This window comes from Oryza sativa, chromosome 8 (genome assembly GCF_034140825.1).
Source record: "Oryza sativa Japonica Group chromosome 8, ASM3414082v1".
Taxonomy (NCBI): Eukaryota; Viridiplantae; Streptophyta; class Magnoliopsida; order Poales; family Poaceae; genus Oryza; species Oryza sativa.
The window spans coordinates 26,166,303-26,182,367 of NC_089042.1; the positions used below are offsets into that span (position 1 = coordinate 26,166,303).

The following is a 16,065-nucleotide window of genomic DNA, read 5'->3' on the forward strand; positions in this document are numbered from 1 at the left end:
GATATTCACCCGGTGCAACACACGGGCATATTTGCTAGTTATAACAAAAATAACAAAATTAATTGTTACAATTTATAGAAGTTGAATTTTAACTTGCATGTTTATGAAGTGGTATATTACATATTGATCTATCTTATTAATTATTTTAATTTTTTTTCATAACCATTTAGATGACATGCAATAAACGGGTGGACATCCACCTAGGTGATTAAAACAGTTTCCCGATACACACAACTATTAGTTGCTAATAATTTTATAAGCTAATGTATGAGTGATTTTGTACTACTTGGGAATTACCGGGAGATATCATATTTTTTATATAAAATTTGGTATATGAGCATCTTTGATACACTATAAAAAAGGATTTTTTTTCATACCGCTAAAAAATATTTTCACATGCAGGTCTTTGATCCGTCTGCATCAGGTGTATGTGAAAATCACCCGAGTTCAAATCAAGAGATCGCAAAACTTAGAAAAAAAAAACATAACAGAAGAGCAGTCAACGTGGTAGCTAGAGAGCTAGTACAAGATATATAAATATTTCAGCTACAATTTCTCAACCCTCTTCTTCAGCTCAGCAACAATGACCGGGAATTTCTGCATGAGCAGTGCAAAACCATCGGTGAACACGGCCTTCCTGAAATTCTCCTCGACGGCAAAGAAATCGATGCACTTGTTCTTCAGCTCCGGGCAGTTGTACATCTCGGCGCAAACCAAGATCGCGGCGACCGAATCCGGCGTCATGTTGTCCAGCAACCTCTGTCCGCACATGATCTTTAGCCTGTCCAGCGCGTACCTGTCGGCCATGGCGAGCAGGTGCTTGAAGAACACGTTCGTCGACGAGGAGCCCTGATGGAGTTTGCCGGCGTCTGCAGGCAACTCGTCCGTGTAGATGAATCGGAGCAGAGCTCTGAATATCGCCGGCTCGATTCCCTGCAGCGTAATGCACGACGACGACGGCGAGGTGGATTCGGACTTGCAGCCAAAGAGCTCCGTCCTGAACACCGGCGACCGGGCGGCGAGCACGGCACGGTGAGCGGCGAACCTCTCGCCGCCGCCGCCGACGACGACGAAGGTGACATCCGCACCATCCTCGCTGTCCAGCAGGCCGCCGAGATGGACCCCGATGTTCGGCGGCGGCAGCGGCAATAAGCCGCCGTCGAGATGGCCGCCGGTGACCCCCGGCGACGGCAGCGGCACACGGTTGCCGTCGCCGTCTCCGTCGTCGTCACGCAGGACGACGACGACGCACATGATCCTGACCTTGCCATCCACCACGAACACCGATGACAAATTGCTTCGCTTCACGAATCGTGGCCATCCCCACGCGGGATAGCCCGCGGGTGGGTAGACCTGCACTAACCTGTTCGATCCATCGGACGGGTTGCCGTGTTCATCCACCATGAAGGCGTCGAAGATGGCCTTGATGTTCTTGGACTTGCTGATCAGCTCGAGGTAGAGCGAGATGTAGTCGCCATTGTTGTCTGCCTTGTCGCCGCGCGGGTAGCAGTTCACCCTCCAGGTTAGCCCTCCGGCGGTGAAGAGGTCGGAGTTGATGGGATCGCCGATGGCAGAGGCGTTCGTCGCCGAGTAATCCAGTCTGAGCTCCACGAAACCGGAGGCCGGCGCCATGCTCGATCGATCGTGTGCTGAGATGAGACGTACGTGTGATTTCAGCAGAAAGACTGAGAAGGATAGATAGATATCGAACGAACGCCAATGTGTATACCGTATAATGCCGATGTGATGAGTTATATATATGTATTGTGATCTCTTTCTCTAATTTTGGATGTGTCGATCGATTTTCTTATTGGATAGTACAAACTCCTATTTCGGTATTTCCATAATAAGAAAATCGATTTGTCGTGTCGATCGATTTTTGGATGTGTCGATCGATTTGTTGTGTCGTAGTCTTATTGGATTCGGATACATGCCCGGCACATGAACATGATAAGATGAATTTTGCAGTCCTTTAGAAAATACTTGAGATACCTAAATTTTGCACTATAATTTTTGGTACCTTAAGAAACTTATTATAGTATCTAGAGGTATCAAATTTTACACTAGAAAATAGAAAATGCTTCTCATCGAACGTTCGAAGCAATGACAAAAATCGGACAGGCAGCCTCTGACACACATACACATATCCAAGCCTATATCTCTACCTCCAACCATATAACATGCACCTTTAACGATATTTAAAACGATTTTTCTCTTAAATTACTCATCTAATCTATAATCTGATCACACCGTTGTATTCGTTGTAATTAAATCTTTACAACAAAATGTCGCATGATTATATTCCGATAAAAAATAATCATATGTTTCAATCCATTAACACTTTTTGTTTCATACGTGATAGATACATGTTTCAATATGTGTCTTCAGCGTCTCTCCTCTCTCTCCACATGCATGCATTTTAGCTAGTTTCAAAACGATTTTTCTCTTAAATTAATTATCCAATCTACGATCCGATCACACCGTTGTATTCTTTGTAATTAAATCTTTACAACAGGATATCGCATAATTATATTTTGATGAAAGAAAAACATATATTTCAATCCATTAACATTGGTTGTTTCATATGTGATAGCGATATGTTTTAACGTGTATCTTCACCATGTTTCATAAACTTTTTAAATGTTTCAGTTGCTGATTTTTTTTAACCCTATATAACTTGATATTTCACTCGTTAGTTAATTGGAACATTTGACTGACTGATTCTTTTTTTTTTTTTGCATATTGCATACGTAGGTGGTGTGATGACGCGTAAACAGTCGGGCGTCCGATATTTGGTGGAATATCGGACGTCCGACACGGAGTCGTCTCCCTAGAATATATAGCATCTCTAAGTATCTTAAGAATGATAAAAATACCCAATTGATAATATGGTCGATTCCAGGCGCCTGGTGGTATATTTGGAACCAAAGAAATGCATGAAGCTTCCAACAAACCCCAAGATCAGCTGATGAAGTAGTTGGACAAATTCTGATGAAAAGCAAGAGCATTCAGCTAGTACATATAACACCCCCAATATAATTAAACATGATAAAAAAAAACAAGTTCAAAGCCAGACATAACTTAGAAAAAAAAAACATAACACAAGTGCAGTGAACGCGATAGAGGACTAAAAGATATATATGCAGCTACGGTTTCACAATCCTCTTCTTCAGCTCAGCAGCTATGAGCGGGAATTTCTGCACCAGCATCGCAAAACCATCGGTGAACACGGCTCTCCTGAAATTCTCCTCGACGGCAAAGAAGTCGATGCACTTGTTCTTCAGCTCCGGGCAATCGTATGTCTCGGCGCAAGCCAAGATTCCGGCGACTGAATCCGACGTCATGCTGTGCAACAGCCTCTGGCCACACATGAGCTTAAGCCTGTCGAGCGCGTACCTGTCAGCCATGGCGAGCAGATGCTGGAAGAACGCGCCCATCGAGGAGCCCTGATGATTGAGTTTGCCGGCGTCTGCGGCCGGCAAGTCGTCGGTGTAGATGAACCGGAGTAGAGCTCTGAACGTTGCAGCGTCGATATCTTTCAGCGTTATGCACGACGAGGTGGATTCGGACATGACGCCGAACAGCTCCGCCCTGAAGACCGGCGACCGGGCGGCGAGCACGGCACGGTGGGCGGCGAACCTCTCGCCGTCGACGACGAAGGAGACGTCCGTCGTCCCATCCCCGCCGTTTTAGGAAGAGCGATAAGTAATCACCATTGTTGCCCTCCTTCTCGTAACCACGCGGGTAATAGTCTACACTCCAGGTGAACCCACCGGCCGAGAAGACGTCGGAGGTGAGCATGTCGCCGACGGCGTAGGCGTTGGTCGCCGAATAATCTAGTTTGAGCTCCAAAAAACCGGAGGCCGGCGCCATGTTCATGGTGGTGGCAGATGGACAGTCTGCGAGATGGGGAGATAGATCGAAAAGCAATGTATACATATACTAATGAGTAATTATGAGTATCATTTTTCTGTTTTTTGAGATCCGTAGATCGATTCACTTTCCTATACGGAAATATATCTAGGCCAGTTCAGATGCATAGGCGCATCACCACTGACCCATATCGATGGGACTGACTAGGTGACTAGGGCTGTGTTAGGGAGTGAGGTTGGGAACCCTCTGCTTCGCACGTAAAACGGAGCAGCGTTTAGTGTATGACTAATTAAGTATTAGCTAAAATAAATATAAAAAATAGATTAATATGATTTTTAAAGCAACTTTCATATAAAAAATTTTTATAAACCGTTTAGCAGTTTGAAAAGCATGTGCGCGGAAGAGCTGGAGAAAACTCAGCGTAGGAAGAGGAGTTTTAGGGTGAGTTTGAGATGAGGGGAAAAGAGACGATTGAGAAGATATGCAAAACGAGGTAAGCCATTAGTACAAGATTAATTGAGTATTAATTATTTCAAACTTCAAAAATGGATTAATAAGATTTTCTAAAGCAAATTACATATAGAATTTTTTTTTTGCAAAAAACACCCTATTTAGTAGATCAGCATGCTTTCTCCAGCTGCCAAACGCAGCCTTAGAGCAGGTACAATAGCAGGCTATAAGCCAGCTATAAACATATTTTAAAGAGATAAAGGAAGAGAGAGAAGAACAATGGGCTACAGATTTGTAATCAGGCGTAGCATGAAATCCAAGACGTAATGTGTGTATGACAGGTGAGACTAGGTATTAATATTATAGCAAGTAGCTATTGTATAAATCGGCTATTACTTCCTCTGTTTCATAACGAGAGTTATTCTAGTATTGCCCACATTTATATATATGTTAAATGATGTGAGCAATGGTAGAATGCTTTACATTATAAAACGGAGGGAGTACATTGGCTATGATGATTTGGAGTTAATAGTGGGCTATACTATTAAAACTTGCTTAGTACTTGAGAGGGGAGGTATCAAATCTCAGCCATTGATTAAGGTTAATCGGATGGAAATGATTGATCGGTACCTGTTGCCTGTTGGTACTAACGTCGTTCCGCCGCGGGGTACCTAGTGGTTGGTAGGGCAGCTAAGTAATTTCGTTGTGTCATGGTTGACTCTGGCGATGGGTATCTCACCAAATCGGCTACAGATCAGCTCCACGGCTGCTGCTTCTTCGCTGGCTTGCAAATTGCAATCGAAGAAGAAGAAGAGGAAGACGAAGAGGAGGATGGATGGCGGCGGCGGCAACTGGAGGCCCACCCAGGGGGCCGACCCCGCCGCCGCTGGGGGCATCGATCTCAGCGCCCCCGCCCCCGCCCCCGCCGGCGGCGACTGGCGCTCCCAGCTCCAGTCTGAGGGACGCACCAGGATCGTCAACAAGATGTATCTACTCATCCCCCTTCCCTTCTATGTTCAGATGCCTCCGGTTTCTTATTAGCTTTGACATTCTTGTCTAGTTCACCTAGTCTAGATATCCAATTGAACTCTGTTTACATTTCATCGGACACAGTTACATAGAAAAACACATACATACAGTATAGAGGTTTGCTTACCTTCGACTGGAAGATGCACCCCTTCCCTTATGTTCAAATGGATCTTCCCTTCGAGGGGATTATGATGGCAAGGCAAACTGTTTGATGGAGAAACCACCTACCTCTCTCGTTTATTTTACTTCTTTATGTTGGATCATGTATGTCCACTTTTGGTCATAGCCACTAGTAGTATGATATTTGAGGGACATTTAACTTTTTTTTCACTTTTAAGATGTGGCAATTAATTATCTGCCACTCGCTGTGTATAACATGTGAGCCCTCATGTGTATATGACATGTGGATCCAGTGGCAAATCATTTATCACCCCTCGTAAGAGTGACAAATAATTAATTATTCCGATATTTGAGCGCGTAACGTGGGCGATGCCTACTCATTTGGGGAAAATATGTAGTACAAACCACATATGTAGTGGAAACTTGGAACTACCGTTGGATCGAGAAATGGACGTCCGAGATTCGCCCACGTCACCATGAGTTAAAATTTAACTCCTAGTAAAATTTTAACTCATAAGTGAATCTGCGAGTTAAATTTTAACTCATGGTGACGTGGACGAATCTCGGACGTCCATTTCCCAATCCAACGGTAGTTTCCAAGTTTCCACTATATATGTGGTTTGCATTACATATTTTCCCACTCATTTGTCCAACATCTTAAATGGTAGACCGACACATTATGCCTTAGGTGACAATTTTTTTTTTGCACAAAACATCTCAAAAGCAATATATCTCTCTCTTTTTTTTTCTGCATGGGATATATTTGTCATTTACTTGCTTGTTGCAATCTATGTACAGACTGGAGACTCTGAAGAAGCATCTACCAGTATCAGGGCCTGAGGGGCTGAATGAACTTCAAAAGTTAGCAGTGCGATTTGAAGAGAAAATCTATACTGGAGCCACCAGCCGGGTACACTTAGCCTCTTGCTAACTTCCTCCGGTTGATCCAATCTTTCAGTTGTGGGGCTCAAGCATGGCATTTGGGATCTTAGTAGAAGAAATCGATCTTCAAATGTTTGCAAATATGTCTGTTGATTTTGAAGTTTGTTAGAGTTTCACCATGAAGTATCCACTTTTTTTTTGAACCGATGGTAATATTTCACACCTCCACCAGATTATCCAAGGCTGCTGAAACTTTTTCCTTCCATTTTATCGGTAGAAAATCTCCTTTGCGCCTTAATACGGGGACTAAGACTGATTCAGTCCTATGCTAGAGGTGTTGATGTCCCCACATCATTTTTCATTAATAACATATCTCAATAGTAAATTAGTAATAATGAATTATAGAACTAAACAATATTTTTACCATGAGACTGGTTTCTCTCATTGGCCATGTTAAAAGTACAGGAGTTGTACCTTGAGTTCTGTAAGCCCATCATTTCATCTGTTCATGCTTGTATAAATCACCTGTAAAATATTCCCTTTATCCGAGATGAAACATCAAACAATGGTTTACTCCAGTCCTTCCTTTTGTGTTAGTACTTCATTTTGGTAAACATTTTTGTAGGAGCTTCCTTGGCTGGGTATAGGGTTTCATAATCTCCATATTCCAATTGTTCTCCTGTTCATACTTCATCAGGCTTATTCATGCCAAAGTAGCTTGCTGTATAGATAAGAATTTGTATAATTTAAATCATAGTATAAAAAAACGAAGCATATGTTTCAATTGTGCTAACCACCAGGATTTAGGGTGGCAAGTTATTTATTACAAAGCCAAATCTTACCATTGTATTCTTTTGCATTACCAGTCTGATTACTTGCGGAAGTTGTCTCTAAAAATGCTCTCTTTGGAGACAAAGACTCAACAGAGTCCTGGAAACGCCCAAGTGATTCAAAACCAAAATCCCCCTGGCTCAGGTATCATATGACGTATATCCAATATCCGATTCTGAAATACTGGAGTAATAGTAAGATATTTGGTGGTACCATATTTTGTTCACCTTAAGTTTTTATCTCTATCTCTACTATTATAAAAATTGAAGATGTTTTTGCTGGTATTTTGGTATGTCATTCATGTTTGAGCCGGTTTTTAAATTCGTTTGCTTTTGGAAATACATATCCATGTTGAGTCGGATTTTAAGTTCGTTTACTTTTAGAAATACAAAAGGAGTCGTATAAGAAATCTCATTAAAAATACTTGCATGTTAACTTGAGATGAATGTCAAACTCCTAATTGCAGCACATGATTTTCTAGAAAAAAAATATCTAAGCGAATTCCCACAGTAAATTTTACCCTAGCCAAACCGTATAACAATAATAAGATTAAAATAGTATTCACCCGTTGCAACGCACGGGTATCTTTTCTAGTGTGTGTCTATATATATATATATATTTATGATGTAACTATATTGCATTTAATGGTGACCCATGCATGTGTGTTGACAACCCCATTTATGATAGGAAACCATCTGATGGATGCTGTCAGTGGCAAAGCTTGGGCTCTGCCATACTGGGAAGTACCCCTCCGTCAAAAAAAAAAAGTCCAATTCTAGCTACGAACCTGGACATGCGTGTCCAAATTCGTAGCTAGAGTTTGCCTTTTTTTTTTGGACGGAGTAGTACAACATTACAACAGTGCTCTCTCGTTTTAGAGCCTGTTTAGTTACCAAACAAAATTTTTCACGTTGTCACATAGAATGTTTAGACACATGCATAGAGTATTAAATGTAGAAAAAAAAACAATTATACAGTTTGCCAGGAAATTGCGAGACAAATCTTTTAAGCCTAATTGCGGCATGATTTGACAATGTAGTTATAGACTACGTCTAATACTTCAAATATGTGTTCATATATCCGATGTGAGGGTCGGCCCTGGGCCTAGGCTGGCTGGGGGCCCATCACCAACCCCCAACCCCCCTCCCCCAGCAGCCCAGCCCAGCCATCAGCCCACGCGCAAGCCAGGAGGGAGGGATGCAGAAGGCCGCGACGCCACTTCGCTAATCGCTAGATCGCTTCGTTTTCTGTTTTTCTCCTCACGAATCACGATTCCGCTTCCACGAGTGACTCCCTAACTCCGCGACCGCGACGTGTCTCCTCTCCGGCTCTCCGCGTCGATGGCGCCAGGTCGCCGGGCGCCTGGCCGAGTGGCCGGCTGGCCACCGGCACGCCAGGGCCGCCTCTATCCTCTAATCGCCAACGCCTGAACGCCCAAGCCTCTCTGAGCCTCACACGCCTCTCCCCGTCTCCAGTCTGGCAGTCTCCTGTTGCGGTGTTGCCGGCCATAAGCCCTTGGCAAACTGAGGTTAGTTAGGTACTTAGGTTAATTAGGCAAACAACAAACCGAAGTTTCTTGCTTGGCATCATTGTATGATTTTTCCACTCGAAAAATTAGGTTAGTTAGGCTATAATTTTCATGGTTATTGCTGTATAATTTACTTTACAATATATATATTTACTATTTCAGGTGTTACAATGTTACCAAAAAAACATTTGTCAGGTGCTCAGAAAAGAAACAAAAGAAAACGGGGAGATCAATTAATCGGTTCACAAAAGAAATGATTTCGCTTCAAGAAATACGTGAAGAAGCTCTTTTTTATAAGGGATATAGGATGTTTGTGGTCTCCTATTAATGTATTCATACTACTTTGTTTCTATAGTGTTTTTTAGTTGTCAATTATACTATCGATATTATTTATCGATAATAAATTGTTGTATTGCAACTTGCAAACTATTTGATTTACTATTTACCATGTTAGAAATGTTTATTTGTGTCACTATATAGTATATGTGCTTTATAGAGTATATGTATTAGAAGTAAAAAATATTTAGCCTTAATGCCTTAAGGGCCCATAGTGTCGAGTTCTCCTAGGGCCTCTCAAATGTCAGGACCGGCCTTGGATGTGACATGCAGGGGCAAAATTTTTGCCAACTAAACAAGCCCTTAGCTTGTACCGGATAATGCTCAAGCAAGTAAATTAAGGCAAAATGCCTGCAAGTTAAAACCTCCAAACTTGTTGATCACTCGAACCTAATTAAGTAATTAAGTAATGGGACTGTCTATGTGGGATTTGCATGATTTTTTAGACTTCCATCATGCAGTGTTTCACCAAGTAGATCGAAAATGTTTCAATCTTTTAAAAAGCTGTACAAAATCAAATCACCCTATGATATATTTTACTACAACGTATGAAACAACGGTTCCGAATATATTGAAACGTAAAACAAATCCGAGTACATCGAGAAAGAGTCTATATGGGATTCACATGATTTTTTTAGGCTTCCATCATGTAGATTTTGAAGCCAATTAGGCGTTGTTTCACCAAGTAAATCAAAAATATTTTAATCTTTTAAAAATATGAATCATAATCAAATCACCTCATGAAACATTTTACTACAATAAAACAACAGTTCTGAATATATTAAAACATGAATGATTTAGCTATTAAAAATCATTCGACAGCCATTTAGCCTTCTCGGGGATGATTGCTGATCCTGATAGCAAACACACCTTTCGGTTGTTGCTGGCCACGAACCCTTGCGTGGTCAGATTCAAAGCTTTTGGGCACCAACATCAAAACAAACGACCCCTTCAATATGCTTGTTCTATTAGAGGATAGATCAGCCATGCAATGTAGAAAAGCAAAGCAAGGCTCACACCATCACGTCTGCTGCCAGCAGCCCAAAGACCAAAGCTACACATAGCTTTCTAGCACCCATTATCTTTTTTTGTTAATCAAAGACTAGCATCATAGTCTAGCCCATTGGCAATACACAATCACTTCATCGATATAATCCATCTTCCTTCACCATCATCGGTAACTAGGATGGAAGTAAATCACTCAGTCCTAACCCAAGCTCGCTTCTTAATTTTCTTCAAACTCCGAATGAAATGATTTTAAATACCCCAGTAAAATCATGCGCTACTATAAGGTGATCATAACAACGAAGAAATAGTTAACAAACCCTAGAATATGTACTGATTGGTCCTTAACTATACGATGATTCAAAGTGATGATAAGAGACAATTATCTTAGGCTGGGTTTAGTTCCTAACTTTTTCTTCAAACTTCCAACTTTTCCATCACATCAAAACTTTCCTACTCACATAAACTTCTATTTTTTTTCTTCAAACTTTCAATTTTAGTCAAACTTCCAATTTTGGCGTGGAACTAAACACACCCTTAGTTCGTTAGATTAAGAGCAATCAATGGCTCTAATGTATGCCAAGCATAGTAGAAAGTCTCCCAGGGGATAGTATTTTCTACGGCACCTAGGTATATGTATGTTGTTTACATAGTTATGTAAAAATTTTATAAATTTTGATTAGTAGATCTTTATCTTTACCCTTTTACCTCCTTAAAAAATTCGTAGTGTTTCTGTCGTCCAACGTCAATAGTTTTCCCAATAAAATAAATAAAAAGGCAAAAAACAAATTAAAGTCCGACTCCCTAAAAAAGACGAAAACAAAAAAGAAGGGCTAAAAAAACTTCCAAAAAAATAAGGGCCACGTACGAGTATGGGCCAGAAACGTGCACGAGTTAGTCTGATGGCGCATACGCGCTAATTAGCAATTTTGAAGAGGTTGTGTGCATGGGTGCTCACCAAGGGTGTGGCAGAAGCAGTAGGATGGACACCGGCAGCGTCGCTGTTGTCAGGATGGAGACTACCGGCGGCGTCGCGGGTGAAGACGCGGGGAGTTGAGGCCACCAGGATCGACGCGCTGAGGGCCTCCCCGCCTCCTCCCCCTCCGTGCAACGATGGCTGTCGCCCTCCACCCTTTTCCCCGCCTTCTCCCTCTCCTCGCGCGCACGCCGACCTCCCCGTCCCGTTCATCGGCCTCCCCACCCGATGGCTATCACCCTCCGCCCTTTTCCCCGCCTTCTCCCTCTCCTCGCATGCTCGCCGGCCTCCCCATCCCACTCGTCGGCCTCCTCGCCCCCTCGCCGGCCTCCCCGTCCCATTCATCGGCCTCCCCGCCTCCTCCCTCTCTCCGCGCATGCTCGCCAGCTTCCCAACCCGATGGTTGCCGCGCCTCGCCCTTCTCCCCGCTAGCAGGCAGCCTCCGCCCTTCTTCCTTTCGGTGCGACCTTGTCAGGCGGCGAGGGAGCTCGAGGATTAAAAGATGGCCGGGAGGGAGAAGGGAGAAGGACGTGGTGGAGATAGAGAGGAGGGTGGGACCCATTAACATGTGGGTCCCACTATTTTTTTCCTTTTGTTTGACCAACATGTGGACCCCACATTTTGTTTTTATTTGGTACCTCTAGGTACTAAGTATCTCAAGGTACCAAAAATTTTAATGTAAAATTTAGGTACCTCAAAGTACTTTCTCAAGGACTGTAAAATTCCTCATATAAAAATATTATTTTCTTTGTTTGATAAATTATTTAAATGTAATGAACTTTGAGTATTTCTGGTAAAAAGTAATGATATTCTTAATTCATACAAACTCCAAACTTTGATCACAAAGAGACATGTCGATTGCCATCAATGTGGATATCGAGGAATGGACTATTAATTTGAGTAGAAATAAAATGAGAAAACTAGAGCCTGACAGTACAGGTCCTGAAAAAGGCAAATTTGAACGGCCAGACAAAATATCACTCCATTACATTGATTTAGCTCTCAGCAAACCTCTGATCTCATCCTTAATCGAGGGAAAACGCTGCACCAATTGCACATAGCCCTCAGTTAGCACGGTCTCCTTGAAGTTCTTGTCCTGCACGAAGAAGTCAAGACAGCTACTCTTCAGCTCTGGGCAACCATGCATCTCAGCGTGGATCAATGTCGTCGCAACCGTGTCCACTGACACTGCCTCCCATAGCTTCTGCGCACACATCAACTTTAACCTGCTCAAATCATACCTATCAGCAGCTGCAAGCAATTTCTGGAATAGCTCATCGGTCGCCATTGCTGCCATCTTGAGCTGATCACCGCCGTCGTCGGCAGGCAACTTGTCGGTGTAGATGAACCGAAGTAGAGCTCTGAACGTCAAAGGCTCGATGTCGTGTAAAGTGATGGAGGACATCTTGGACTCCGCCATGGAACCAAGGAGCTCGGCACGGAACACCGGCGAGCGGGCGGCGAGCACGGCACGGTGAGCCGGGAACGTCTCGCCGTCGACGAGGAAGGAGACATCCGTCCCTTCCCCGCGGTCCAGCAGGCCACCGAGATGGGCACCAATGTCAGACGGTGGCACGGGCACGGTGTTGTCTCGTATGACGATGACCACACACATGATTCTGACCTTGCCATCCACCACGTACGACGACGACGACGACTCGAGATCGCTTCGCTTCACGAACTGTGGCCATCCCCATGCGGTATAGCCATTGGTTGGGTGAACATGCACGCCCCTGTCTGCGTGGGTGGAAGATGGCTCGTCGTCTTTTTCCACCAAGAAGGCGTCAAAAATGGCCCTGACATTGTTGGAAGTGGATTCGCGGACCAGCTCGAGGAAGAGCGAGAGGTACTCACCGTTATCTTCTTTACTATACCACTCGGGTAGCACCTTATCCTCCATGCGTGTCCTCCGGCAGGAAAGACATCAGAGCGGACGATGTCGCCGATGGCACAGTTCTTGTTGGCCGCCGCATAATCTAGTTTGAACTCGAGAAAACCGGAGTCCGGCATGTCTACGCAGACGATGCAGCTGAAACCAGAACGCACTCGAGAGAGTACGGAGTGTAGGATCGAACACGAGTAACCAAGCCTACTAGAGAAGGGTGAATAGTTGATAAAACCAAAAACCCAAAAACTTTTAGCGGAAATAAAAGTTACCCTCAAATCAATGGAGAACTTGATGTAGTTCTATCGCTGCTGGTCGGACCGCTCGCACGCCGCCGGTCTAACCACCGCCTGGTCGCTGGTTGAACCGCCTCCCTGCCACTGCCGCTGGTTGAGCCGCCGATGTGACCGCCCGCCGGTTAGACCAATGAATCGCCTCCGGTCAAACCGTTGGGATCCAGAAAAACACGTATCGACGAAACACTTAAAAGTATATCAACTTTATTGCATCAATATATGTTTACAAAGTGCACCTAAGGTACTCCTCTCTCAACTCACGAACTAGGATTGAAACCTCGAAGTAAACCCTAACTTTTCTCTACCAAAAAGTCAATATCCATTTAGTCTCAACCCCTCATTTATTTATAAAAAAAAACTCTAGGACTCAATACCTCAATTTCCAAACCTTTTACAATTTAACAAAACTGCAGCCGCACCGGCCACAAACAATCACACCGAGTCGGACTTCCTTCTCTGTCTCCTGCTCGGTCACCTGCGCACGGCTGCTTCCTCTCCAGCCGCACAGGCCAGCTGGGCCGATGCCTTGCTGCCTCTCGACGTGGGCCACCTAGGCTGCCCTGCAGCCCACCGCATCTCATACCAACGTGGGCCGCCAGCAATCCAAGCCAGCCCAACCATCCAGGCCGACATCCACAGCACACACGACACATGTATGCTACAGTGTACCGCTACAGTTCATAGTGTACTGTAGCAACCATGTACTTGACATATACTACCTCCGTTTTATAATAGATGACGCCATTAACTTTTTCTCACATGTTTGACCATTCGTCTTATTCAAAAATTTTATGCAAATGTATAAGATATAAATCACACTTAAAGTACTGAGTGATAAAACAACTCATAACAAAATAAATTATAATTACGTAAATTTTTTGAATAAGACGAATGGTCAAACATGTGAGAAAAAGTCAACGACGTCATCTATTAAAAAACGGAGGGAGTATATGCATGCTCCAACAGTACCTCGCCGTACTGTAGCATCATATATACTCCACTCCAGTGAAGTGAGCATAGCTCAACTGGTTAGGTTCCTTGTGGTGGAACTAGCCCACCCGAGTTCAAATCCTAGATTTGACACGGGTGCTCGCATTTACGGCTAATTATTCTTTCAGTGGTAGGCGACGTACCCGTCGACAGCGAGGTGCTCATAGGGGTAGGGTGTGCGTGTGTGCGTTCATGGGGGTGAGTGTGCGCACGTTGTGAGCGCCTGCGTTTGTACTGTGTTTCAAAAAAAATATATACTCCACTCCAATTTCTTTCAATCTCCTTCACGAACACCGACGCTTATATGCACACCTTGTGAAACCTGTTGCGAAGATCTCTCCCACACGATGTCCATCCATGGTGTGCCATCTCGTATCCAACTTCGTTATCCGGTATCTTTGACCGTCTGGATCTCAACTCCTCCCTGAGTCTAGTCCCGGTCCCCAGCGTTAACCGAAGTTGATCTCTAAGAATACTGACTCTAGTCACCTTCTCACATGGTATCTCAACAGCACTAGACCTAATCTGCTCCTCCCTGAGTATAGTTCCGGTCCTCACCATTGACCAAGGCTGACCTCAGGTCACCTGCACATAATCAGACAAAACAACTGTTTCTAAGCACAGATATCACAACCTGACCCACATTAGTCCCACGCATTCACACCAACATTCATACATATTTTCAAACCAATTTATTGATTAAATCTTTTGTAAAGCCAATTATTCATCACAAATATTAATGGAGATGTATCTATTGAAGCATCGAACAATAATCCTGATGGCTTTAGGGCAAGTACTATAAGGGCAAGTTTTATGTTAGAGGTGACTATCACATCTAATATTGTCCACATCATCAACTAATTTATTAAGGGCAGCTCACATACTAGTCTCAATGCAACATAAATATTTATTTTATTCACTCTTATCCAATCAACCTCACTCTTTTCTCCTTCCTCCTTGAAGTTTATGAAGAGGTTACCCCTTGCATGAGGGGTGGCTCATCCTCTCTCTCATCTACTCTCTCCTCCACATCATCATTTAAAATTAGGTGGCATCTAGGTGATTGTGCTTAAATGCCTATAGTACTTGCCCTAAGGTTCTAAGCACAAACTCCAAAGTGCCATGTATGCTTAAATAATGATGTGGAGGAGAGAAGAGAAGAGAGGGGAGGAGCCATCCCTCATGCAAGGGGCAACCTCCACACAAATTTCAAAGAACAAGAGAAAATAAGAGGGCTGATTGGTGGCAAGTGTATTGGGACTAGTGTATTAAATGCAATGCATTTATATAAGTTAATTTTAATTTTTTGAATGGATGATGTGGATAAAATTGGAGGTGACCACCACATCTATTATAAAACTTGCCCTTATACTTATACTGATCAAGTGATCAGCAGTGATTTACTCCACCTCGAAAAAGAAAATTGATCAGCACTGAGATATGGAACTCCTCGAGTTTCGAGTAGCAGTAATTCTCATTCTTATTCATCAAAATGACTAGCAGCGCTGCTATACAACAAGATCATTGTTTTACTAGTACTGCATCTGTGTGATGTCTAGGTTTGTGCTGAACTCTTCGATCACCTTGACCCGATGCTCGTCTCTTCGGTTCAGCTCGCGCGCTTGTTCGCCCGGCGTGCAAACCAGACGTGGTCCAGGGGGCATCTACCAGGCCTTGGTCCGTCTACGGGCCTGTCTAGGAGAAGCCCAGCTTTGCACGTCCAGGCCCATGGACAACACGCACAACCTCATATAAAGGAATAAGTTCATTTGGGTCCCTTAACTTTACACCGAGTTCAATTTTCCTCCCTGAACTGCAATACCAGATGCAACAGGTCCCTCCGCATGTCACTGATACAACACGC

General features: G+C 43.6%; 4 protein-coding genes across 4 annotated transcripts; 1 reads left to right on the forward strand and 3 right to left on the reverse strand.

Moving 5' to 3' along the window:
* Window positions 1-546: 546 nt before the first annotated feature.
* Window positions 547-1,632, reverse strand: LOC107275830 (BTB/POZ and MATH domain-containing protein 1). The gene has a single exon (XM_066303360.1). The coding sequence runs from the start codon at window positions 1,630-1,632 to the stop codon at window positions 547-549; it is 1,086 nt and encodes a 361-aa protein (XP_066159457.1).
* A 1,514-nt stretch (window positions 1,633-3,146) lies between these two features.
* On the reverse strand, window positions 3,147-3,873 carry LOC107281970 (BTB/POZ and MATH domain-containing protein 1). The gene is made up of 2 exons (XM_015793859.3): window positions 3,774-3,873; window positions 3,147-3,691 (listed from the first exon to the last, which is right to left on the reverse strand). Exons 1-2 carry the CDS (start codon window positions 3,871-3,873, stop codon window positions 3,147-3,149), a joined length of 645 nt encoding a protein of 214 aa, XP_015649345.1.
* A 1,133-nt stretch (window positions 3,874-5,006) lies between these two features.
* On the forward strand, window positions 5,007-9,170 carry LOC4346081 (mediator of RNA polymerase II transcription subunit 15a). The gene is made up of 4 exons (XM_015795063.3): window positions 5,007-5,309; window positions 6,271-6,382; window positions 7,221-7,329; window positions 8,909-9,170. Exons 1-4 carry the CDS (start codon window positions 5,050-5,052, stop codon window positions 8,968-8,970), a joined length of 543 nt encoding a protein of 180 aa, XP_015650549.1. The 5' UTR covers window positions 5,007-5,049; the 3' UTR covers window positions 8,971-9,170.
* A 2,845-nt stretch (window positions 9,171-12,015) lies between these two features.
* On the reverse strand, window positions 12,016-12,930 carry LOC107276392 (BTB/POZ and MATH domain-containing protein 2). The gene has a single exon (XM_026020017.1). The coding sequence runs from the start codon at window positions 12,928-12,930 to the stop codon at window positions 12,016-12,018; it is 915 nt and encodes a 304-aa protein (XP_025875802.1).
* Between the last annotated feature and the right edge of the window lie 3,135 nt (window positions 12,931-16,065).